The sequence below is a fragment of the Temnothorax americanus genome, unplaced genomic scaffold (genome assembly GCF_048541705.1).
Source record: "Temnothorax americanus isolate GAGA-0224 unplaced genomic scaffold, ASM4854170v1 Scaffold22, whole genome shotgun sequence".
Classification (NCBI taxonomy): domain Eukaryota; kingdom Metazoa; phylum Arthropoda; class Insecta; order Hymenoptera; family Formicidae; genus Temnothorax; species Temnothorax americanus.
This window is the reverse complement of record NW_027509360.1, coordinates 469,296-493,091: the sequence shown is the minus strand read 5'-3', so window position 1 is coordinate 493,091 and position 23,796 is coordinate 469,296. Positions and strand designations below refer to the sequence as shown.

General features: G+C 36.0%; 6 protein-coding genes across 19 annotated transcripts in view; 5 read left to right on the top strand and 1 right to left on the bottom strand.

The window, feature by feature from the left end:
- LOC143898145 (odorant receptor 22c-like) overlaps positions 1 to 1,581 on the top strand; it is a 4,440-nt gene extending 2,859 nt beyond the window's left edge. For 2 of the 3 annotated variants that reach the window (XM_077407406.1, XM_077407408.1), the window contains 5 exons: positions 13 to 274; positions 437 to 568; positions 729 to 819; positions 910 to 1,046; positions 1,188 to 1,581. In XM_077407406.1, coding sequence (XP_077263532.1) covers positions 13 to 274; positions 437 to 568; positions 729 to 819; positions 910 to 1,046; positions 1,188 to 1,464 — 899 coding nt within the window. In that variant the 3' untranslated portion in view covers positions 1,465 to 1,581. The remainder of the gene's footprint in view (positions 1 to 12; positions 275 to 436; positions 569 to 728; positions 820 to 909; positions 1,047 to 1,187) is intronic. The other variant, XM_077407407.1, reaches the window with a different exon arrangement.
- Positions 1 to 15,956, bottom strand: part of Klp3a (kinesin-like protein 3A) — a 25,286-nt gene extending 9,330 nt beyond the window's left edge. Inside the window, exon 1 of one of the 2 annotated variants that reach the window (XM_077407397.1) lies at positions 15,685 to 15,956. The gene's annotated coding sequence lies outside the window, so the exon portion shown is untranslated. Of the gene's footprint in view, positions 1 to 848; positions 991 to 15,684 lie in introns of those variants that run through there. The other variant, XM_077407398.1, reaches the window with a different exon arrangement.
- On the top strand, positions 1,721 to 8,190 carry LOC143898176 (uncharacterized). Its single transcript, XM_077407478.1, has 17 exons — positions 1,721 to 2,220; positions 2,284 to 2,403; positions 2,932 to 3,049; positions 3,141 to 3,402; positions 3,470 to 3,586; positions 3,685 to 3,775; positions 3,925 to 4,061; positions 4,130 to 4,385; positions 5,686 to 5,886; positions 5,948 to 6,067; positions 6,544 to 6,661; positions 6,786 to 7,047; positions 7,128 to 7,265; positions 7,384 to 7,474; positions 7,636 to 7,772; positions 7,850 to 7,982; positions 8,055 to 8,190. The coding sequence occupies exons 1-17, from the start codon at positions 2,077 to 2,079 to the stop codon at positions 8,103 to 8,105; spliced, it is 2,496 nt and encodes an 831-aa protein (XP_077263604.1). The 5' UTR covers positions 1,721 to 2,076; the 3' UTR covers positions 8,106 to 8,190.
- LOC143898146 (odorant receptor 22c-like) lies at positions 8,722 to 12,410 on the top strand. Of its 5 annotated transcripts, none has more exons than XM_077407413.1 (9): positions 8,722 to 9,333; positions 9,439 to 9,558; positions 10,224 to 10,341; positions 10,457 to 10,718; positions 10,787 to 10,915; positions 11,014 to 11,179; positions 11,281 to 11,423; positions 11,513 to 11,645; positions 11,726 to 12,409. In XM_077407413.1, the coding sequence occupies exons 1-9, from the start codon at positions 9,187 to 9,189 to the stop codon at positions 11,774 to 11,776; spliced, it is 1,269 nt and encodes a 422-aa protein (XP_077263539.1). In that variant the 5' UTR covers positions 8,722 to 9,186; the 3' UTR covers positions 11,777 to 12,409. The 5 variants fall into 5 exon arrangements, with proteins under 5 accessions (XP_077263539.1, XP_077263541.1, XP_077263536.1 ...); XM_077407415.1 differs by having other exon boundaries at positions 11,089 to 11,179; positions 11,726 to 12,406; XM_077407410.1 differs by having other exon boundaries at positions 8,722 to 8,982; positions 9,087 to 9,333; positions 11,513 to 12,255.
- Positions 12,407 to 23,796, top strand: Sl (small wing phospholipase C gamma 1). Of its 7 annotated transcripts, XR_013257114.1 has the most exons (22): positions 12,410 to 12,584; positions 12,683 to 12,802; positions 12,962 to 13,079; positions 17,059 to 17,256; positions 17,742 to 17,891; positions 17,979 to 18,117; positions 18,281 to 18,443; positions 18,541 to 18,854; positions 18,939 to 19,145; positions 19,261 to 19,681; positions 19,821 to 20,132; positions 20,273 to 20,448; positions 20,538 to 20,715; positions 20,836 to 20,907; positions 21,011 to 21,202; positions 21,292 to 21,513; positions 21,588 to 21,794; positions 21,925 to 22,306; positions 22,405 to 22,544; positions 22,638 to 22,745; positions 22,852 to 22,964; positions 23,053 to 23,796. XR_013257114.1 is itself a non-coding variant. In XM_077407395.1 (21 exons), exons 1-21 carry the CDS (start codon positions 12,441 to 12,443, stop codon positions 22,864 to 22,866), a joined length of 3,978 nt encoding a protein of 1,325 aa, XP_077263521.1. In that variant the 5' UTR covers positions 12,409 to 12,440; the 3' UTR covers positions 22,867 to 23,796. The 7 variants fall into 7 exon arrangements, 1 of the variants encoding a protein (XP_077263521.1); XR_013257115.1 differs by lacking the exon at positions 22,638 to 22,745 and having other exon boundaries at positions 12,407 to 12,584; XM_077407395.1 differs by having other exon boundaries at positions 12,409 to 12,584; positions 22,852 to 23,796.
- Positions 13,087 to 14,508, top strand: LOC143898147 (putative odorant receptor 65b). The gene is made up of 5 exons (XM_077407416.1): positions 13,087 to 13,440; positions 13,517 to 13,645; positions 13,776 to 13,866; positions 14,063 to 14,199; positions 14,272 to 14,508. Exons 1-5 carry the CDS (start codon positions 13,184 to 13,186, stop codon positions 14,462 to 14,464), a joined length of 807 nt encoding a protein of 268 aa, XP_077263542.1. The 5' UTR covers positions 13,087 to 13,183; the 3' UTR covers positions 14,465 to 14,508.

Here is a 23,796-nt window from a genome sequence, read left to right as displayed (position 1 = left end):
TATACGTTGCAGTATATTGCTTCGCGGCGATAATGGTGTTCATGTCAATGTCCCTTATACCGTATACCCTCGATATCGTGCTGCCTCTCAACGAATCTCGCCCCGTATTACCGCCGTATCGAGGATACTACTTTGTCGATATCCGAGAACATTTTTTCCAAATATTCTGGCATGCCGTCGTGGCCTGGGAGATCGTCATAGCCGGTATAATTGCCCACGATTGTTTGTTTGTAACGTATGTCGAGCATGTTTGCAGCATGTTTGCTATAACCGGGTAAGGAACGAATTTATAATCGTCGCACAGTGAGCTCGCACAAAAGGCTCACGCCAAAGCACACATCGAAGCATCGATCGTTGAACATGTGCCTCACATTCAACAGAGTCAAGATTGCATAAGCTATGTGTACATGTTTATGTATACAGGTAATATTTACAGATTTCATTACGAACATTTGTTTCACGATTGTGTGAAAAAAATTGAATTTATGCCATCGATAAACAGCGACGGCGACGCGACATATTCCAAGAGAGTTGCATTCCTTGTGCGTAAACACCGCGAAGCTTTACAGTGAGTGTGCACGCGACGTGCGAGTCTCGTGAACAGTATATAAAATTTCATAAAACGTAACGCCCACATTTACATGGCATAGAAATGGACGCATGTGTAAATGAACTCACTCTCTGGCTCACGATTAGAATTTCGCTCTTCTCTTTCCCGTTTGTCACAGATATGCGCAACTTCTCGAAGACACGTTTACCGTACCTTTTGCTATGCAGATGTTGATAGTAACGATAGGGATGAGTATTACTTTGCTACAAGTACGTTTAACAATAATAAAAATTCTTACGAGATCCGAGACACCCAATCTCTGTACAATGTAATCAGACGTTATATTTTTCGTGCTGCAGATTACGCAGGACACTAGCGATATCTTAGAAGCAACGAGGTACGTGTTCTATATCGTTGGTCAACTGATTCATCTGTTCTTCCTTAGCTTCGAAGGACAAAGGTTGATAGATCACAGCCACCAGATACACGATAAGATGTAAGACGTTTGCAATTATTTTCCATTCACTAGAAAAAAGATACGTGTGACTTACATATATTTATACCATGCATACGTCATATGTAAGTATATTTTTGTTATTTCTTGTATTTCGTGTATCTTAAAATAAAAATATCGCAGGTATAGCAGCTCTTGGTACAAAGCATCCATGAAATTACAAAAGATAGTCGTGCTAGTGATGATGAGGAGTTTTCACCCGAGTTTCTTAAGTGCCGGAAAAATTTATATTTTCTCGCTACAAAGCTTCACTATGGTAAAGAGAGAATTGTTTCGAGTCGCAAACCGATTGTCTCTCGAAGATTTCTTATATAATGACACACGATGCTCTTGCTTTAAAGATTCTACAAACCTCAATGTCGTACTTTACGGTACTCGCATCCTTTCAATAACCACGTAACTTCCTACGTCCAACAATCGAGCGACAACGGTCGACATCGAATTGAGCCATCGAAAACAATATACGTGTCTCTCTCTAATACTTTTATTACATAATAATATACTTTTGTTAACCATATATACGTAATACTGATAATTTGTATACCTAACTTTGTATCAAGTTTTATCAAAGGTAAGAGTCTCATCGTTAAACGTAGATTTTACTTTCCGAATGAAGAGGTTGCTTCCAGAACTACCGTGACAAGAAAAAGAAGTACTCGACTGATCGATAAGTTCCATTCGGGGGAAGCTTGCTAACATGCTAAGCGACACGCGCCTACCAATGGGGCTTCACTTTTCTCTACCTAATATTTAGTGTCGAAGGAATAAATACTATACTATCGTTCGAATACAAACTATGTCGTGCTTCGTGGAAACGATTGCGACAGCTGTGTCGTGGCAAATATATGAGAAAACATTGTAGGCGTGTAACATTTGCATTATGCATGACCTGTCCAAGATCTTAAATTATCCTTCGTACCGAGAGAATGGAATCTTCTAGGTAAGATAAAAGCCGAAATCAGTTATCTAGACAAAGTCAGAGACGAAAGACTCTATATCTGTGACTAAAACTATGAACGTCAACTCGAGTCACTATTATGATCTTGTTAAGAAACTGTCGTCACTAACCGGCCAGTGGCCCTATCAAAGACCAATAACGAGGTTGATCTGTGTGATCTTGATGACTTTGAGCACGATGTCTATGATTATTCCGCAGGTAAAATCGATAATTCTCATAATAAAAGTGCAATAGCGATAGCTTAAACATTTGAATTTCTAGATAGCTAAATTTGTTACATGCCAAGGAAACTTGCAATGTATCTTTCATACTATGTCGTCCTATATATTGACCACTATAACATTGGTGAAGCTGTATACGTGTTACTTTAACCGATGTAAAGTACGTAAAATTATTTCATTTCTTGCGGTGTTCGTATTACATGTATAATATTATGCCCAAGCGTACACAATATAACTATGTTTACACGTTACCATTAATCGGGTTTAATAACATCGGTAGTTTTATATTATATATATATATATATATATATATCCGATTTTTATAACACTAGAGTTGTTAATCTGCACCTGTTGACGATGAAGAGATGTCGACTTATAAATTCGGTTTTGAAGAAACGTGTAAAGGCCAAGATCAAGATTTCATTATTTGGAAATAAAATAATATCTCTTCGTGTAAACGAAGTGCATTTTAAGAAATTATAACCATCAGATATTATTAAACCCGATTAATATGGTAACGTGTGTAAACTTATCGTTAGTCTCAATATCTTATATCGTGATGTTATATGTCTATGATATATCCGAATACATTGTGCGTGTGCGTGTACGTGTGCACGTGTTTGTTCCATTGTTAAAACATATTAAGCCACGAAGAAAAGTTTATCATTAATCGTTGGTACATCGCTAGATGAAAGTTCTCATTGATCAGTTATTCGTTGATTGGAACGAATTGGAAACACCAGAAGAGTATGAAATTATGAAGAGATATGCCAAGAACGGGAGGCGATATTCTTTAGGATATTCGTGTAAGAATGGCTCAAGCAATTTCCAGCTTTATGTCCATCTCTGTCTATTTTGTTTACAAAATTACCATTTAACTACCGCTTCGTGTTGCAGTGTATTACTATTTTGGCGTATATGTGTTTATATCTATGTCCCTCATACCGCAAGTGTTGGATGTTGTTTTGCCTCTCAACGAATCCCGTCCTATACTGCCGACATATCCAGGATATTACTTCGTTGACGAGAGAAAATATTTCTTCTATATTTTCTCACATTCTATAATGGCTTGGGAAATTGCTGTGACTGTGATAGTCACTCACGACTGCATGCTCCTAACTTACATCGAACATGTTTGCAGTATTTTTGCACTAGTCGGGTAAAAACAATTTAGTCCTGTTAGCAAAATTGTTGCCACGCGTGTATCATTGCGAATATATTTGCAGATTTCGGTTTGAACGATTGATATATAATGATGCCATGAAAGTTTTACATTCTCATATAAGTGACGCGTACCGCAAACGAATTGCATTTTCCGTGTATACGCACCGAAAGGCTTTAAAGTGAGTAATGTTAATGGAGAGAGAGAGAGAGAGAGAGAGAGGGAGAGAGAAAAAGATTTCAATTCGTGTTATTATTGTACCTCTCACTCTTGCCATAGATTCGCACAACTGATCGGAGATACGTTTTCATTAACACTGACTATACAACTAGCGCTAAATACAATAATGATCAGCATTACCTTATTACAAGTACGTGTTTATCCATTCCAAGTTTCTATCCAACATGTGTTCCTGACACATTTAAAATCAGATAATCACATCACTTTTTAAAATTATAAGAAATTAAAGGGATACATATATGCGCAAGGAAATAAAATATTATATTTTTCGTATTGAAGGTCACACAGCGGAAAGCCAGTATTTTAGAAATGATAAGGTACGTCATGTATGTCGTTGGTCAATTGATTCATATATTCTTCCTTAGTTTCGAGGGACAAAAATTGATAGATCACAGTCTTCAAACCCGAGATAAAATGTAAGACGAATAATTTTGTGACAATTATTTTATTGGAATTTAGTTAGCGCATTATTCAAGCGTTACAGCTATAACAGTCTTTGGTACGAAACGCCCACCAAGTCGCAAAGGATGCTTATGTTTGTGATGCAAAAGAGTCTTCAACCAATCTTCTTAAGCGCTAGCAAAATTTTTATTTTTTCAATGGAAAACTTCACCATGGTAAAAATTATAATATACATTCTATATTATAATTGTTGTAAAACAACAGTTTATTTAGCAACATGTGTTTTAAGGTCGTGCAGACTTCAATGTCGTACTTTACCGTACTCTCGTCTTTTGAATAATTAAGCAAATAAGCGATCAATGACCAAAATATCAGTCCCGCATCCAGTCCGTTCGCAAAAATCACAATTTTGACGTGTTTATATCAAGGCAAGTATATTACTTATTTGCGCGTGAGTAACAATTTATAGCAATAGTGTAACGAACTGTAGCGAATTTGTATCACTCGCTCGTCTCTGCAGCATGTGTATTAATTGATACTTGAAATCAAACAAAAGTTTAATTGTGAAAAAATAGACGTAACTCTGAAGCTTTTTGTGTGATAAAAAGAAAAAAACATTGTAAAAATTGTTAGCTTATTATGGTTACGAGTTATAATAAGGTTCAACAATTTAGAAAAACTGTAATCTTTACGTAACGCAATATATATATATATGAACTTGTATCGATATAATTTCGCAATACAATTACAAGGTATTTACAACTTACACTCATTCACGGTTATCACGCAAAAAATGTAAGGTAAAGTTGTCTTTTTTCCTCACGACCATCCGCAATGTCTGCTAAAGTAGTCTGTCGTGCTTTTTAATTCGTCAAAGATTGATCTTATTGTTAAACTGATTCTCTGCTGTCAATTGCTTTGAATAAAATTACAGTATACAGTAAAGTCTATATGTTTTTTCATTAGTTCTTGGAAAGACAAAGAGAAAAGTAAAAACATCTTACCACCCTTACATTAAAAGATTGAGAAATCTTTTTTTTTTTTTTTTTAATTCTATAATCGATACGTTCCGCATGCGGAAAAAAATTCGCAAACTATTCTTACCAATGAACATCTACGTAAATGTCTTATCATCTTTTTCATATTCTTGGGTTCGAAACTTTTGCTACGTATCTCTTATAGAATAAGGAATAATATTTTTGTAGACTCCAAAATGAACCATCAAGAGTCCCATCGTTAAACATAGATTTTACTTTCCGAATGAAGAAGTTTCTCCCAGAAACCTTCTTTTCCTCCCCCTGCTACGAGGAGGGAAAGAAGCACTTTACTGATCGATAAGTTCCATTCGAAGAGAACCTGCCAGCATGTGCTAAGCGACACGCCTACCAATATCATGGGGCTTTACTTCTCTCTCTACGTAATATTTAGTGTCAAAAGAATAAATATAATATACTACTGTCGTCCGTATACAAGCTATGTCGTGCTTCGTGGAAACGATCGCGACAGCTGTTCCGCGACAATTATGAGAAAACACTGTAGGCGTATATATACATTTGCATTATACATGACCTGTCCAGGATCTTAAATTATCTCGCGTACCAAGGGCATGACATGGAGTCTCCTAGGTAAGAATAAAAGTTCGAAATCAGTTATCTAGACAAAGTCGGTGACGAAAGACTATTTGTGACTGAAACTATGAACGCCAACTCGAGTCACTATTATGGTGTTGTTAAGAAACTATCATCAGTGTCCGGTCAGTGGCCCTATCAGAGACCAATAACGAGGTTGATCTGTGTGATCTTGATGACTTTGAGCACGATTTCTATGATTATTCCACAGGTATAATCGTTAATTCTTAATAAAAATTATATAGCGAGAGCTTAAACGTTCAAATTTCTAGATAGCTAAATTTGTTACATGTGACGGAAACTTGCAATGTATTTTTGAAACTATGACGTCCTATATGTTGACAACCGTAACATTGGTGAAGCTGTATACGTGTTACTTTAACCGATGTAAAGTACGTAAAATTATTCATTTCTTGTGGCGTTTGTACATATTATGCAAAATGCCGAGAGTATACAATATCTCAAACTTAATGTTTGTGTGTGTGTGTGCATAGTAAAATAGATTTTAACACATTGTGTATTTATGTTCCAATCGGTCTACTCAAAATAATTGTTAAAAATTTGTGTTGAATTTTTAACATATCCAAGTGTTAATTTAACATTATGTGGTTATATTATTTGAATATTTTGTGTTAAATTGATATTAAACATTCTTAGTGTTAATATTTGTGTTACTTTTTGACATATTCATCTTGCGTTAAAATAACACAAAAATTTGAGTGGACCGTTTGGGACATGTGAAATGTCTTAAATTAACAGAAAATTTTTTACTGTGTGTGTGTGTGTGTGTGTGTGTTCTATTATTAGAATGTATTAGTGTATTAGGCCACAAAGAAAAGTTTATCATTAATCGTTGGTACATCGCTAGATGAAAATTCTCATTGATCAGTTATTCGTTGATTGGAACGAATTGGAAACACCAGAAGAGTATGAAATTATGAAGAGGTATGCCATGAACGGGAGGCGATATTCTTTGGGATATTCGTGTAAGAATGGCTCAAGCAATTTCCGTCTTTTTTCATATATTTATCCCCGTCTGTTATTATTTTCGCGAAATTATTACAATTTAGCTATCGTTGGACGACGTTGAACGCTTCGTCTGTGTTGCAGTGTATTGCTATTTTGCCGTGTATGTGTTTATGTCTCTGTCCCTCATACCGCAAGTGTTGGATATTGTTTTGCCTCTCAACGAATCCCGTCCTATACTGCCGACATATCCAGGATATTACTTCGTTGACGAGAGGAAATATTTCTTCTACATCTTCTCGCATGCTATCATGGCCTGGGAAATTGCTATGACCGGTATAGTTACCCACGATTGCATACTCCTAACTTACATCGAACACGTCTGCAGTATTTTCGCACTAGTCGGGTAAAGATCGACCTATATAGTATCGTTGAAAAAATTCATGTCACACAATCATCACAATATCATGGCAAATATATTTGCAGATTTCGGTTTGAACGATTGATGTACTCGTCTAAACGTAATAATAATAATGACCCGGTGAACATTTCACATTCTCACGCAAGTGACACATATCGCAAGCGAATAGCGTTTTCCGTGTATACGCATCGAAAGGCTTTAAAGTGAGTAGTACATATAGCGGTACGTAGTTAAGAGAAAAAGTGAGACAAAGGCGGCAGAAAGAGGAGAGGAAAGTGACGTCGACTCGTGTTAATCGCGTATCCCTCGTTTTTCCCATAGATTCGCTCAATTGATCGAAGATACGTTTTCGTTAACGCTCGGCATACAAATAGTGATAAATACAATAATGATCAGCATTACCTTGTTACAAGTACGTGTTTATTCATTTCAACGTTTTATCGAACATACGTGTTCTTCGTGCATCTAGAATCAGATATAACCGTATACTTTTTCAAATTATAAAAGAAGCTCCTCGCGCGCACACGCGAGGAGTTAAAATATCATTCTTTTTTGTTTTGTTTTGTTTTAAAGATCACGCAGCAGGACGCCGGTATTTTAGAAGTGATAAGGTACGCGATGTATGTCATTGGTCAATTGATTCATTTGTTCTGTCTCAGTTTTGAGGGGCAAAAGCTAATAGATCACAGTCTTCAAACCCGCGATAAAATGTAAGATAAAAAAATTTTGTAATTTATACAGTCACATTATTGCGGAATTTAGTTGGCGTATCACTGAAGCATTTCAGCTATAACAGCCTTTGGTACGAAACGCCCACCAAGTCGCAAAGGATGCTTCTGTTTGTGATGCAAAAGAGTTTTCAGCCAATTTTCTTAAGCGCTGGCAAAATCTATATTTTCTCAATGGAGAACTTTACCATGGTAAAAATTCAATAGACATTGTTATTGCCGTAGAATAATAGTTTATTTAATAATCCGCGTTTTCGTGCAAAGATCGTGCAAACTTCAATGTCATATTTTACCGTACTCTCGTCTTTGGATTAATTAAGCAAAACGATCAATGTCCAAATGTCAGTCCTGCATCCAGTCCGTCTGCAAAAATTATATTTCTTATGTGATATCAAGGCAGGTTTGTTGCCCGTTTGCGCGTAAGTAACATTTATGGCGTGATTGTAATATTGACCGTAGTGAATTTGTGTATCTCTGTGATGTATTAATACTTGAAATCAAACAAAAATTGCATGTCGTGAAAAAGATATTCGTAACTCCGAAATGTTTTGTCCAGTGAAAGAATAAATATACATAAAAATTGTTAGATTGTATTTGTAAGGTTTGCTAACTTACAATTAGAAAAACTGTAATCTTTGCGATTGCGTAACGCAATATATGTAGATGGACTTACCGATACAACCGATAGTTTCGCGATACAAGTTACAACAATAATTCGTTATCACGAGGAAAATGTAAGGTAAACTCACTTCTACGCTCTCACGGTCTTCCGCGACGTCTACTCAGGTATAAACATATACGTATATCTTTTACTCGTGTTGTCTGAGTCGTCAAAGATGGGTGTTAAATTTGAAAACGAATTCTCTGCTGTCAATTGCTTAGAATGCAATTGGGTGCGATAAACTGTACGTTGTATCGTCAGTTTCTAGAATGAGAAAAGAAAAGGGAAGAAATGTAAGTAATGTGACCGCCCGTATATTAAAAGTTTCAAGTTTTCTTGGAAATTCTATAATCGATACGTGCCGTGCGCGGGAGAGTCTTCGCAAAATAAATTCGCAGAACGTGCTTGTCAATGGGGCTTGTCAATCTACGCGACATCTACGTAAATATCATCCCTGTCTCCTATATGAGAACCGCGCGTGTCACTCTTTACCCGTAAGGAGACATACTGCAATTGCTGTGAGAAACTATTGTAAGGGTATAGCATTTATATTTTATATTATGTGTGTATATGTACAATATACATAGATATATATTGTATGACACGTGTTTGAGATCTCAGGCTATTTCTCATAGTACCATGGGATGAGGACTTGAACGAAACGAGGGGACTTTAGCGACAAATTTTAAATCAGTCGTTCATGCGAGGTCAGAGACGAAGGATCGCCTGCGAGCTATGGATACCATTATTTGGGATCATCATTATGACATTGTTAAAAGAGTCTCATCGTTGGCTGGTCAGTGGCCTTACCAGAGACCAAAAACAAGATTGCTCTGTGTCGGCTTGGTGACCCTGAGCACATTTTCTATGAATGTTCCACAGGTAAAAGGTTTCTTTTTTTTTTTACGAACATTATTTTTTACAAAAAGGTGTGATATGTATCAATAGTGAAGTTTTTATAGCCCGATTAAACAATAATACTTCCAGATGGCCAGATTTGTAACATGTGACAAAGACTTGCAATGTATTTTTGAAACCATGACATCATTTATGTTAGCAACCATGAGTTTGGTGAAACTGTACACGTGCTACCTTAATCGTTACAAAGTACTATGTAGATACAAAGTTCTCTCTCTCTCCCTCTCTCTCTTTCTCAGAGTCAGCGCGTTCGTCTTTCTCGAACAAATTGAAATTGAATTGGATGCATATACACCTTATTTTTTGCACGCGATAAAACTTTTCAATGTGTAGATAGCCTTGATAACACGGAAGAGGTCCAATCGATATTTAAGTCATCGCCATATCGTATATTATAGATATAATAATACGTTTAGTGGAGATATTTCGGCATGAATAGTTTCGATCATATTTGCGATACGCACATTACGCACAAACTCTCCTCGCGTTCAATCAATTTCGGTAATTGTATTTTAGTGATTAATAAAAGAATAATCCTTTTATAATAACAAAATCCTCTAACAACGAATCTCAATGATAATTTTATATCACGCTCATTGAGAAAAGTCTATATCGAGTCAATAAAATCAATTTCATGGAAACAAGGGCCGCGCTGACTCGTAACTCTGGAAAATCCACAGCGATTACGCTGCGTTTTTATTAAACTTTATAACATTATTACATCAATCGTTTCGTAGCGTTTGAATTACTTTCAAATTTACAATATCTCAACAAGCTTTAGAATTCCATCGATCGTAGTGGATTAATCTACAAAGATATATCCATTCTTAGAATCCATTCTAATCGGTTCTTAGATGAAAGAGCTCACCGATCATTTGTTTGTCGACTGGAATGCACTGGAAACGTCAGAAGAGTACAAAATTATGGCGAAATATGCCAAGAATGGCAGACGATATTCCTTGGGATACTCGTGTAAGAATAAACTATGCGCGATCTCCGTCCGTGCATTTGTTTCTCTGCTCCTTTTCTTTTGTATGAAAATACACAATTTAACAATAATCAGATGTTTACTTTATCTCTCGCGTAGTGTATTGCTTCGTAGCCCTTTGTCTATTTTTGTCAATGTCTCTCATACCGCAAGTGTTGGATGTTGTATTACCTCTCAACAAATCCCGCCCTATTCTACTGACGTATCCAGGATATTACTTCGTCGATGAAAGAGAATACTTCTTCTACATCTTCTCGCATGCTGTCGTAGCCTGGGAAATTTCTATAACTGGATTAGTCGCCCACGACTGCATATTTGTTACTTACGTTGAACATGTTTGCAGTATGTTTGCTATAGTCGGGTAAGCGGATAATTTTCCAGATCAAGTCAGATTTCACGCAAAATGAGTATCGTACGAATTGCTCGCAGATTTCGTTTTGAACATTTATTTTGTAATCAATGCAACAACCAAGTGAAAACTATTGATACTGATAATACGAATGATACACCCTGCAAAAGAGTCGCGTTCATTGTGCACGCGCATCGAGAAGCTTTAAGGTAAAGCGAATGATTAGTCGCCCAGTAACATTGACAATAAGTCGTAGCAGCATATGTGTAACTACAGAAAAAAATTTATCTCAATTTAACAATAAAAGAATATCCAGAAAAACTCGACGAAAAATTCGACAAAAATTCAAGTGGCTTTCAAGAATCTTGCTCGTTTGCCACAGGTACGCGCAACTTCTTGAAGATACCTTTAACGTACCTTTCGCTATGCAGATACTGATAGTGACGATAGGGATGAGCATTACATTGCTACAGGTACGTATATATTCATTTATTATGAAAAAGATCGAGAGAGAGTGGCACTTACTACTCTGCAAAATATTAAAATAGATATTTTTTGTGCTTTTTTTGCGAAGATGATGCAGCAGACCGACAGCAGCAACTTTTTAGAAACAATGAGGTACGCGTTATACGTCATTGGTGAACTGATACATTTGTTCTTTCTCAGTTTCGAAGGGCAAAAGCTGATAGATCATAGTCTTCAGATACGCGACAAAATGTAAGAGATTTTTCTTCCTTAAAAAAAAAATCCTATCATTTATCCGCATATTTCTTATGTACTTCATATATTCGTGTGAAACATTATAGGTATAATAGCTGTTGGTACAAAGTATCCATCAAGTCACAAAAATTAATTATATTGGTGATGATAAGGGGTCTTCGATTGAGTTTCTTAAGCGCCGGCAAAGTTTACATTTTCTCTCTGGAGAGCTTTACCACGGTAAAACGAGGATTATATATATTACGAGCAAATGTTGCTTTGAAGCTTCTTTAACGACACGTGGCACTTTTACTTTAAAGGTTCTACAAACTTCGATGTCATACTGTACGGTACTCGCGTCCTTTCAATAGCTGACGCTGTCCCATTCGATTAATTGCGCGATGGCATCAAATTGTCAAGGATGCAAAACGTGTATCGCTTTGAGAAATTTTCCCATTAGAATAGTATATATTATTGTTAATCGCGTGTACGTAATATTTTTAATTTGCATTAATTTACCGTTCAATTTGTTCAACGCTGTCGAAAGTATCGAATGTCCGAGTATCGTTGCGTGCCGCATTACGAATTTAACTTCTCGCGAGTCTCCAAATTAGAAAGTTCAATTTCCAGAGAACCACCGAGCGAGAAAAAATAAAACCTTCTGAAGCCAATCGATATATGTTCCATTTGAAGGAAACTTACAAAACGTTACGGCATAACCGTCACCGTAGGGTTTCACTTTCCTCTACGGTCTACGTTATATTTACTGTCAAGGAAATAAAAGCCACTCCGTGCCCGTATAAAGAGATACGTGTCATTCATTGCTGCGTAGAGACAGACTGCGATTAGCTGTAGACTATAGACGAAAACATTGTAGGGGGGCATTTTAGTGGCATTACTATTTAATATGTCCAAGAACTCTTAAATTAACCCCGTGCCCCCATGTAGTATATGGCGGGGGGAGGTGGGGGGAGTAAAGACTCGAGTGAAATAAAATTCTCAAGTTAGTCGATTGGACGAAGCTGTTTTTGAACTATGAATTTCACCTCGAGCCATTATTACAGCGTCGTTAAGAAAATGTCATCGTTAGCTGGTCAGTGGCCGTATCAGAACTCAAAAACAAAATTAATCTGTTTGAGCCTCGTGACTTTGAGCACGTTTTCCATAATTATTCCACAGGTAATTGATAAAATCCTCGATCAAAATTAAAATTGACGAGAAGAAGCGTAGGCGGTAGGAATTTTTTTTACCGGATAAGATAAGCGGTATATTTCCAGGTGGCTAAATTCGTCGTATGCGACGGGGACCTGCAATGTATATTTCAAACCCTGGCAGCACATATATTGACGATGGTAACATTGGTGAAGCTGTACACGTGTTACTTCAACCAACATAAAGTACGTTAGCACTGTGTTACGACCTGCTTTACGATCTGCGATTTATTATGCGTGCCCGAGATTGCGCGGTATATTATATCTCAAGTTTTAATATATTTCATCGTAGAGCGCGCGTTAAGCTACGAAGAAAAGCTGATTATTAATTGACGGTAATCCTAGATGAAAGTTCTGATTGATCGACTATTCGTCGAATGGAAGGAATTGAAAACACCGGAAGAGCAAGAAATTATGAAGAGATATGCCGAGAATTGCGGACGATATTCCTTGGGATATTCGCGTAAGAATTAATCGTGCAATTTTTATCTCTTTGCACCTTTCCGTTTTTCAAATGAAAATTCAACGACGTTGTTGAACGATCCCTTCATTGATTTTGCAGTATATATGTTCACATCTGTATTTCTGTTTATGTGTACGTCTCTTATACCCCCACTACTGGATATCGTATTACCTCTGAACGAATCTCGCCCCGTATTACCAGCTCACCCGGGATATTACTTCGTCGACGAAGAAGAATATTTCACCTATATCTTTTTGCACGCTCTCGTGGCCTGGGAAATTGCCGTGATCGGGGTAGTGGCTCACGATTGTATGCTTCTAACTTACATCGAACATGTCTGCGGTATTTTGGCACTAGTCGGGTAAAAATTTGTCGTAATTATTGTTGAAAAATTGATATCGCGCACATCGCAATATCGTAGCGAATACATTTTGCAGATTTCGATTCGAACGATTGACGTATAAACGTAATGACGCTGTGAAAGCTTTACATTCTCATGTACACGTAAATGACGCGTACCGTAAACGAATTGCATTTTCCGTGTGCACGCATCGAAAGGCTTTAAAGTGAGTATATATCGACGGTAAAGAGAAAAAGTGAAACAAAGAGGCGGAAAAAAGCGAGGAAAAGGAGAGAGAAAGAGAGAGAGAGAAATGTCTACCCGTATCACTCGTGTATCCATCGTTTTTGCCATAGATTCGCTCAACTGATCGAAGATACGTTTTCATTAACGCTGGCTATACAAGTGGCGCTAAATACGATATTGATCAGCATAACCCTGTTACAAGTACGTATTTATTTGTTTCAAAATTATTTGTTTCAAAATTCTATCCAATATAAGGGTGTAGAAAGAGAATTTAGACACGTCCTTTTACACCCGAGAGATTAGGATGAAATAATCATAATACACATTTAATAAAATTGTGAGAAAACGCACGAGGAATTAATTAAAATGTTTTATACTTTTCATACAATCACGTGAGATCACGCAGCGGAACGCCAGTGTTTTCATAGTGGCGAGGTACGTAGTGTATGTCCTCGGTCAACTGATTCACCTATTCTGCCTCAGTTTCGAGGGACAGAAGCTGATAGATCACAGTCTTCAAACCCGCGATAAAATGTAAGACGAATGATCTTGTGACAATTACTTTATTGGAATTTAGTTAGAGCGTATATCAATCAAGCATTACAGCTACAATAGCCTTTGGTACGAAACGCCCACCAAGTCGCAAAGGATGCTTATGTTAATTGTGATGGAAAAGGCCCTTCATCCGATTTTTTTGAGCGCCTGTAAGATTTACATTTTTTCAATGGAGAACTTCAGCTCGGTGAGAGAAAGAATAAGCGACATCGCGAGAGCGCGGCATGCAATCGCGGCATCGTAAGACGATGCGTATCTTATAATAATACAATAATACAATTTCAATAATACTTTTAAGGTTGTGCAAACTTCGATGTCATACTTCACGGTACTCGCATCTTTGGAATAATTATGCAATGGTCAGTGCAAAATGGTGCACCGATTAGTCTTGCATTTATTTATTTTTTTTTTTCCAAGAAATTATCTAGTTTCTATCTTAATGATGATAACGACAGTAAGATGAGTTTATTATCTATATGCCATTATAATATCTGGTAATATATGTGTAATGCAATCTCTACTATTTTATAGCGATTCCGTTTCGATAACTTGTCGATCGATGATTTGTTGAAATTGTATAAATTATACAGTTGTGTTTCACTACCATGAAAGACGTAATTCAACGTATAAACGCGTCTAAGTCTAAAATTATTTCCTCACGAGCAAAAATCTGCAATCCGCGTGAAAGTATCGCGTCGTCTTGGAAATTCGTTCGAGATGGACACGTCCTTAACTTGAGGCAACAAACGAACGAACGCGAATAAATTATAAATCTTAAGAAGAAAAAATTCTTGTGCAAATCCCTATCTTGCCCCCCCCCCCCCCATTGCCTAATTGTTAATCGCAATTATTTTCAGCAATGCCCCCATGCGTTTTCTCGAGGTCTATTTCCTTTAAAAAAAGAAAGAAAGAAAAGAAAAGAAAAAAGAAAGAGGGAGGAAAAAAAAAGAGGAAAAAAGAAAGAAACGTTTTGTCAATAAATAGACTTGTCTTTTACCAATAGACAATAGAGCATTTATTTTTAGGTTTTTATTTTATACCCACGGGTCAACAATCGTGCTCTTTTATCCGTAAGACCGTTGATACGTATGTTTGTATATCGTGCAAAAGTCTAGTGTAATCGCACATTACTATATAGTATATGCCACATAGTATATGTATCTGGTAGACGAGAGCAAGTGAGATTTTGAGTATTTATATTCCGGTTATTCTTTTTTTACTTCTGATTTTCCGATCTGTCAATAATTCTCGAGTAGCGCAGTACGACGATATACTTATTATATATAATACTGCTCGAGAATGGGCACATAATATATAAGGAATGAGAATTTAGGTAGAATGAAATATTTCATGTCAATCGACGAAATCAAAAACGAAATTTGATGGTCGTCCGTGTAGGAAAGTGTATGTACATACGTGGATCTCGTCGGTAATTTTTATTTTTTAAAAAGGTGTCTTACTCACTAATTATAATCATCACGATCAATGGTGTGTTTGATCAGAGATATTGTTGATTGACGAGATAAACCTGATGATTTTCCACAAGTTTGTCGTAATTATTTCACAGATCTATTTGACGACCGACACACAGTTGACACTTGACACTCGATCCTCGATCCCCTCGACACTTGGACACAGGAGACTCAGGAGCCTCCAGGACAGCCCGACCTGCTCGACACATAAGTAACACTCGACTGTGACTCGACACTCGACACTCGACGGTCGACTGAGTCGTCGACGACGTCGACAAGAGTTCAGAGTTCAGAGATTGAAGACTGCAAACCACTCAAATTTAATATTTGACTCGACCAATCGGATAACTGTAATTTTTGTCCGCTTTGTTTCGATTGGTTAAACGTTATTTCAATTAGTCTGAAAGTAGAAACTTAAGGCCCAGTTCCACAAACGTCGGTTAACTTTTAAGGCCCTTGCACACTGTCAGGCAACGGGGCAACGGGCAATAGGAACAGGGAATTAGATATCGTGATATCAATGTACATATGTATGAAACGTAACGTAGCGTCCTCTCGCTCGCACCTCGCACCGGAAACAATCGAAAGTCTCTCTTAATTCATACGTGAACGTGAAACGTGAGTTACGAGAACGATACCTACATATGATAAGTGAAACGTATATTTCTATATCGCATAATCAACAGTGTGTCGTTTCGGAGACAGGTATGACATATCTTTAAGTACGTCGTAAGCATCGTGATAAAAGTGATGGAAATAGTCGTGCGCGCTGACTAAAAAAACAGAAAAATTTACGATACGTGTAACGTCACGTTTGTTGGCCGTCGCCTTTTAAAACTGGCTCTCTCGAGCAGGAGCGAAGGAGCATTTTAGAACGCGTACTTACGCGTTTCGGCGTCGGTTGTAAATTTAATCGCTTCATCTACGCACCATGCTGATGTTCTCTTGCAAAAACGATCCTGAGGAGAGTCGACTGGGTTATGTTTGTTTCGTAGAGGTTAGGTTACGGAAAGATAGCCCGATTAGCTTTAGCTCTCGAAAATGCGAAAATGTAAACATGGAAAGATGTAAAAATGTAAATCTTGTCTCTTTCTCTCTCTCTCTCTCTCTCCGACACACGTTGTGTCACTCTACTTTCCGTATAATAAAGAGCTCAAAAAGATTCCAAACACTTCTACATATGTCCTATCAATCCATTCAATATACCTCGTTCGTGCAAGTATGTACATACCTGCAATGTCATCTTTGTGGCTACGGCTCAAGTATTTAGGCCAACATTCAATTTCAGTTGAATGAACATTTCTATTTATCAACTTATCGGTACCAGGCGATTTTAATCGTTCAAGTTAGACATATCGCGTTACAGCGTCAACGTACAATTCTTCAAAAATGAATGGAATTATTCCCGAAATGGAACAGATTATTAGTCAACTCGAAAGAGGTACCGTAGTGACGAGATTCTTCCCGAGAAAACGACCGGAAAAGAAAACTCTTATGATAAGGAGAGAAACTAGACAGATTGTTTGGTCGAGAAGCGCGACTTTTCGGCCTTTCGATGGTTCAGGTAAGGATTTTGCCTACATCCACAAATCTGGCTCGATTAATTCTATTCGCTTAATATTTTGTAGGCATATATATATATATATATATATATATATATATTGTATATATTTTGCAAAACTAAATTTATACATATGTATCTACAGTACACAGAAATTGACGGAATATTGATATCGTGAATACCAGCTGTAACTGATTCAAAAAAGGCAAGAGAAATCTCTTGTGTTTGTCGTGTCCTTTGTTTCTAACTTGACGATTAAACTTATATCGGTTAAACTTTTTATTATTGGGATATAGGGGGGGGGGGCCTATTCCATGACAAAATTAAATCGGTATCATTATATATTTTTTGCAATATTTTTTGCATGCACGTACACATATGTTATGTGTATATTGTCGCGATATCGGATAAGACCGAGAGTTTTGAGAGTTGCAGATGTTGCATATTTGAATCACGTATCGATTTTAGATAAATATATTTATTTACAGTGGAAATAAGAGAATTCAAAGAAGTTAGGATAGGAAAACAATCTAAAGATTTTGAAAAATGGCCTGAAGATGCTAAGAGAATTGAAAATTTAAGATGTTTTGTGGTGTATTATGGATCGGAATTTAGACTGAAAACTCTTTCCATATCTGGTAAATGTCATATATGCATCTATTGCTATTGCTGTTGATTACTTTTGCTACAGATCGCTATATAATATTATCTGTATTTATTTTCAGCTCTTAGCGAGAAAGAGTGTGAGCTGTGGGTCAAAGGGTTGCGTCACTTGGTGCAAGACACTATAAATGCGCCATATCCATTGCAAGTTGAAAGATGGCTTAGAAAAGAGTTTTATGCGATGGAAAATTCCCATGAAACGCAAGTTTCTTTTCTAACAGTTTATTTTTATCTATTATCTCTCTCTCTCTCTATATATATATATATATATATATATATATATAGAGAGAGAGAGAGAGAGATAATATTAGTGCCATTAGCTATGTCGTTTTGATGTTGTTTTTTCTTTTTTGCTGGCTAACAGGGTCACGTTGAAAGATGTGAAAGCATTTCTGCCTCGAGTCAATTGCAAAATTGCTACGAATAGACTTAGAGAATTGTTCCAAGAAGTGGACACGAGAAACCGGAATGAACTCGGTTTTGATGATTTTGTCATTTTATACCATAAACTGATGTTTGATCAGAATGTAAGTAAATATCGTAATATTTTTGAAAAATGATCAGCACCGGCATTTGTCTATGCAAAAATTGTAATTGTAATTGGTGTAATGGTGATTTTTACAGAATCTCGCGGATTGGCATAAACTGTTGAATTATTCTAAAACTGGAGAGACTGTCACGCTCCAAGAATTTCAGAATTTTTTAGTAACCGAACAGCAAGACAGTTTGGGGAATAATGAGTCAGAAGTGTCGCGTTTCATTAGAGAGTATTTACAAGATTCTCAAAGGGATATACAAGAGCCATATTTTACTTTCTCCGAATTTATAGACTATCTATTTTCTAAGCACAATGACATATGGAATCAAAAATTTAATCAAATTTCTCAAGATATGACTCGACCCCTTGCATATTATTGGATAGCGTCGTCGCATAATACGTATGTAATGTTTATTTCTTTAAAGAAATAAAAATACATGTGTCATGCACATTCTAACGACTCAGACTACGTATTATTTTCTAGATACTTGTTGGGAGATCAGATCAGCAGTGAAAGCAGTTGTCAGGCCTACGTGCGCGCTCTGAGAGCAGGTTGCAGATGTATAGAGCTCGATTGTTGGGATGGCCCAGATGGAATGCCATTTATATTTCATGGGCACACTCTCACTACCAAGATCAAATTTTTGGATGTTATTAAAACTATCAAGGAGCATGCTTTTGCTACATCTGAGTGAGTTAAAGAAAAACAAAGAGGGGGAGAGAGAGAGAGACACACAAACAAATGAACATGAAACCAATTATGCATAGCTATTATTTTCTAATCTATTGAGACGCTTTATTCGCAGGTATCCCGTTATTTTATCTATCGAGGATAATTGTACCTTACCCCAACAACGTAAAATGGCAACGACTATGCAAGAGGTATTTGGCGACATGTTGTTAGTCCAACCTGTCGACAAGAATGAAACTTGCCTACCTTCGCCATACGCATTACGTAGAAAAATTTTATTGAAACATAAGAAACTTCCCGATGGTGTTGACGAATCCTCTTTTCTCGTTCGAAATGATGAAAGCAGACAAGAGATGGATCTTAGGAATACTGTGAAAAATGGGATTCTTTATCTGGAAGATCCCGTTGACAGAGAATGGAATCCTCATTTTTTCGTATTGACGCAACAAAAGTTGTTCTATACAGACACATTTTCAAGAGCGCAAGAAACCGAACACGATGACGATGAGGAGAGCGGCGTTCGAAGATCGTTGGATGTATGCACATTTTACGTACAAAGTATATAATATGAATTGCGATCCGTTAGAAACTGTGATTTTTTAAGATAAAAATTTGCAATGCATGTGTTTAAACGTGTTATATTATTATAACATTTGACGTACATAATTCTAAAAGGGCGCGCAAAATGACGAGTTGCACTTTGGGGAGAAATGGTTTCATGGAAAATTGGCGAGAGGAAGGGAGGAAGCTGAAGAATTATTACGTCGTTATTCCTATCTTGGAGATGGTACTTTTCTGGTGCGACAATGCGTTACATTTGTGGGCGATTACTGTTTATCATTTTGGCGCAAAGGAAAGGTGAACCATTGTCGTATTAAACTGAAGCAAGAAATGGGTCAAACGCAGTATTATCTTATTGATACCAATTGTTTTGATAGTCTGTACAGTTTAATTACTCATTATCGTAATAATCCACTTAGGAGCCAAGTGAGTACAAAAGAGCAGTATATTATTATAATAAAAATGTATTTGCGATATATTATCTCGAATGAAGAACAACAGTGTTTGTTGTTAAACGTGAGACTACGAGACGGTATGTGATTGTATCGTGTCTTTGTGATGCACAGGAATTTTTAATCACATTACAAGAGCCAGTGCCTCAGCCAAACAAACACGAGGAAAAAGAATGGTGGCATCCCGAATGTACTCGAATCGCAGCAGAAGAGATGTTAAAGCGTATACCTACAGACGGTGCGTTTTTAGTAAGACCCAGTGAAAATAATTGCTACGCAATTTCATTTAGGTATGTTTCCTTAAAGCGTCTCGTGTTTCTTCTCTGTATAGCTTTCTATATAGATTTATCTCTTATAAAATTATATTCTGTTATTATAGAGCGGAAAAGAAGATAAAGCATTGTAAAATAAAACTGGAAGGAAGGCTCTATACTACTGGAACCGTAGAATTTGAGAGTTTAGTTGAATTAGTCAGTTATTACGAACGACATCCGTTGTTCAAGAAAATTAAATTAAGCCATCCTGTTAACAAGGACATTATCAAAAGAATGGATCTGGTATGTTTATATTTGTATTTTTCTTCGAGTCCGTATGGAATACATAATTATATGTCTAAATATTAGAATGCTGAGAGGGGGACGAAGAATACCATAACATTCCTTTTTCCTTGTATTTAGGATAATGACGATGGATCTTATGGCATCCCAGGTTATATGGATCCTACAAGTTTTACAAACGTAAACTCACAAGTAAGCTTTCCAAGATCAAGCCGATAATTATTAAATTCATATTTCTATAATGTAATAAAAAAAGAATTATATGTACACCGATGTATTATAAATTATTTTAAAGGTCACTGTTAAAGCTATTTATGATTATAAAGCTAGAAGAGACGATGAATTGACATTAGTCAAGCACGCGATAATTACTAACGTTAATCCACAAAGCGGAGGATGGTGGAGAGGTGATTATGGTGGTAAAAAACAACATTGGTTTCCTGCTAATTATGTGGAACAAATTGATCAGCAAGAAATTCAAGCAGATGTAAGTCTCAAGTTTAATATTTACGTATGCGAATGATTAGACAAATGTAAATAACTCGCGTCTAATTTAAGAATATTTTGTTTCATTAGTCAGCGGATTCTATGATGCTTGGTAGCTTGCAAAAAGGTTCGTTAGATATCATGGGTGCTGTGGTAGAATTAACGGTTGGAGAAAGACCAGGTTTGGAGTGGATTTTAAGAATACAAAATCCTAGTATGTGTTCAGTATTTGAAGTCGCGACACCTTTGCAAGATACCGCGTTAGAATGGATGTCAAGTATCAAAGAGACTGCACAAAATGCAAGTGTTAGGGTAAATATGTAATTTCCTTTATGTATAATTTAGATATTGCTTAGCATCCTATACATTATGTATGTTTTTGTTAGGAAAGTCAACACAAAGAAATGGAAAGAGCATGGAGAATAGCCAAGGAAATGTCTAATCTTATAGTATATTGTAGATCAGTCGCATTTAATATAGAACGAATAAGAACTAAGGGATTTACGTTCAATGAAATGAGTAGTTTCCCTGAAACAAAGGCTGAAAAATTAATGTGTCAACAAGAAAATAAATTTTTTATAAAATATCATCAGGTAATGTGCGAAGAATCTTGAAAGAGGGAGAGGGGAGAGAGAGAGAGAGAGAGAATTTGTGTGTGAATGCATTAAAATGTTAAAATGTAAATCAGAAGATATTTAGTAAACCAATTATTTTTCCTCATAGATTCAGTTTAGTAGAGTTTACCCAAAAGGACAACGTATCGATTCATCTAATTATAATCCTGTACCAATGTGGAATTCCGGTTGTCAGATGGTAGCTTTGAACTATCAGACAGGAGATAAATCGATGCAATTGAATCAGGCTAAGTTTAAGGAAAATGGCAACTGTGGCTATTTGTTGAAACCAGAATTCATGTTCAGGGATGACTTTAATCCATACGATAAAAATACATTGTACGGGGTTGAATCGCTCAAGATTAGCCTAAAAATTATTGGAGCGAGACATTTAACGAGATCAGGAAGAGGCACTGCCAGTCCATCTGTTGAGATCGAAATTATAGGCGCAGACTTTGACTCTGGAACAAAATTAACAACAAGGACAATACGTAATTATATATATATATATATATCTCTCTCTATACATTTCAAATTATAATTTTATTAAACATCATTACATTACTAAATGTAACTTTCACATTTATAGAGGATAATGGATTTAATCCAATGTGGAATGAAACATGTGAATTTGAAATATTCAATCCATATTTTGCTCTTATACGATTTTTAGTACAAGACGAAGATATGTTTGGCGATAATAATTTCATAGGACAAGCTACTTATCCAGTGAGTATTTAATCGTTATCTAAAAACATTTATGTTTAAAACATTCTTACTTTGTTCGATTTTTGTATCCGATTCAAATCTTATTTCGTTCAGGTACGCTGTTTAAGAACGGGATATAGAAGTGTTCCATTAAAAAACGTATATAACGAAGATCTTGAGCTCGCTTCCTTATTAGTACACGTTAATATTACAACTTTATCGGTAATAACAAATTTCATTCCAAGTTTTTCATTATATTGGTGTTTAAATTGAAATTTATATGATTTAGTCTCATTTTAATTAAAAAAACATTTTTTTTCTCATACAGGTACACAATGCATAAAATAAACCAACAAAAATTAAATCTGTGCTGTAGAATATTAATTATGGAAAATAGTAAAAAACCTATTAAATTAGCGTATGACAGTATAGTGATGGAGAGTAAGTATTTATCTTTTTGTTAGATAACTTTTGCGTGCGTACGCACGTACATTTATATCCGTCTATACTAATATAACATTTGCTTTAGGACCTTTAGGTGATACAAGTCGTCGTAAGTGGAATATGCATCGTGATAGTGTACAACGGTATAAAATTAGGATGTGTTAGATCAGATTACATATCGTTAGAAGACTATTTTGTGTGTATGTGTGTGTGTGTGTGCCTGCGTAACATATACATACATGATATACATTTTTAATAATTTATGTATGACATATATCGATTTGTTAAAAAAAATGGCTTTATACACATATCATATATAATGACTGAACAATTTTTCTTTATAAAAATTAGTTTATTAAATCACCATATTTTATATTTGTAATATTAATATAGTTGCTAGTTAATTTGGGATAAAAGAAATAATTGTACGAAGAGAATATATAGTTATTATATAAATAAAAAAAGAGATGTAATAAATAGCATAAATACGCTATAATTGACAATATCATACACATCATTGCATGGATGTGTAACAAGAAATACAGAAATAGCATATAATGTATACGGATGCCTGCCTCCATGTTGATAAGGTAAATGTAGCGAGTATATAATAAGAGTAAACAAAATAATATTTGTAGATTTTCCTATAATCTGCAACCGTCAACATCTGAAATTAATTGTATACAAAGAAGTCCCATCACATATCCTCCCCCCCCCTCCCACACACATACACTCACACCCTCTTTTAATGGAAAATTAATTGTATTCTATTATTCTACCTATATTAGATCTAGTTAGAAATAAAAAAAGAGAAATGTAATAGCACAAA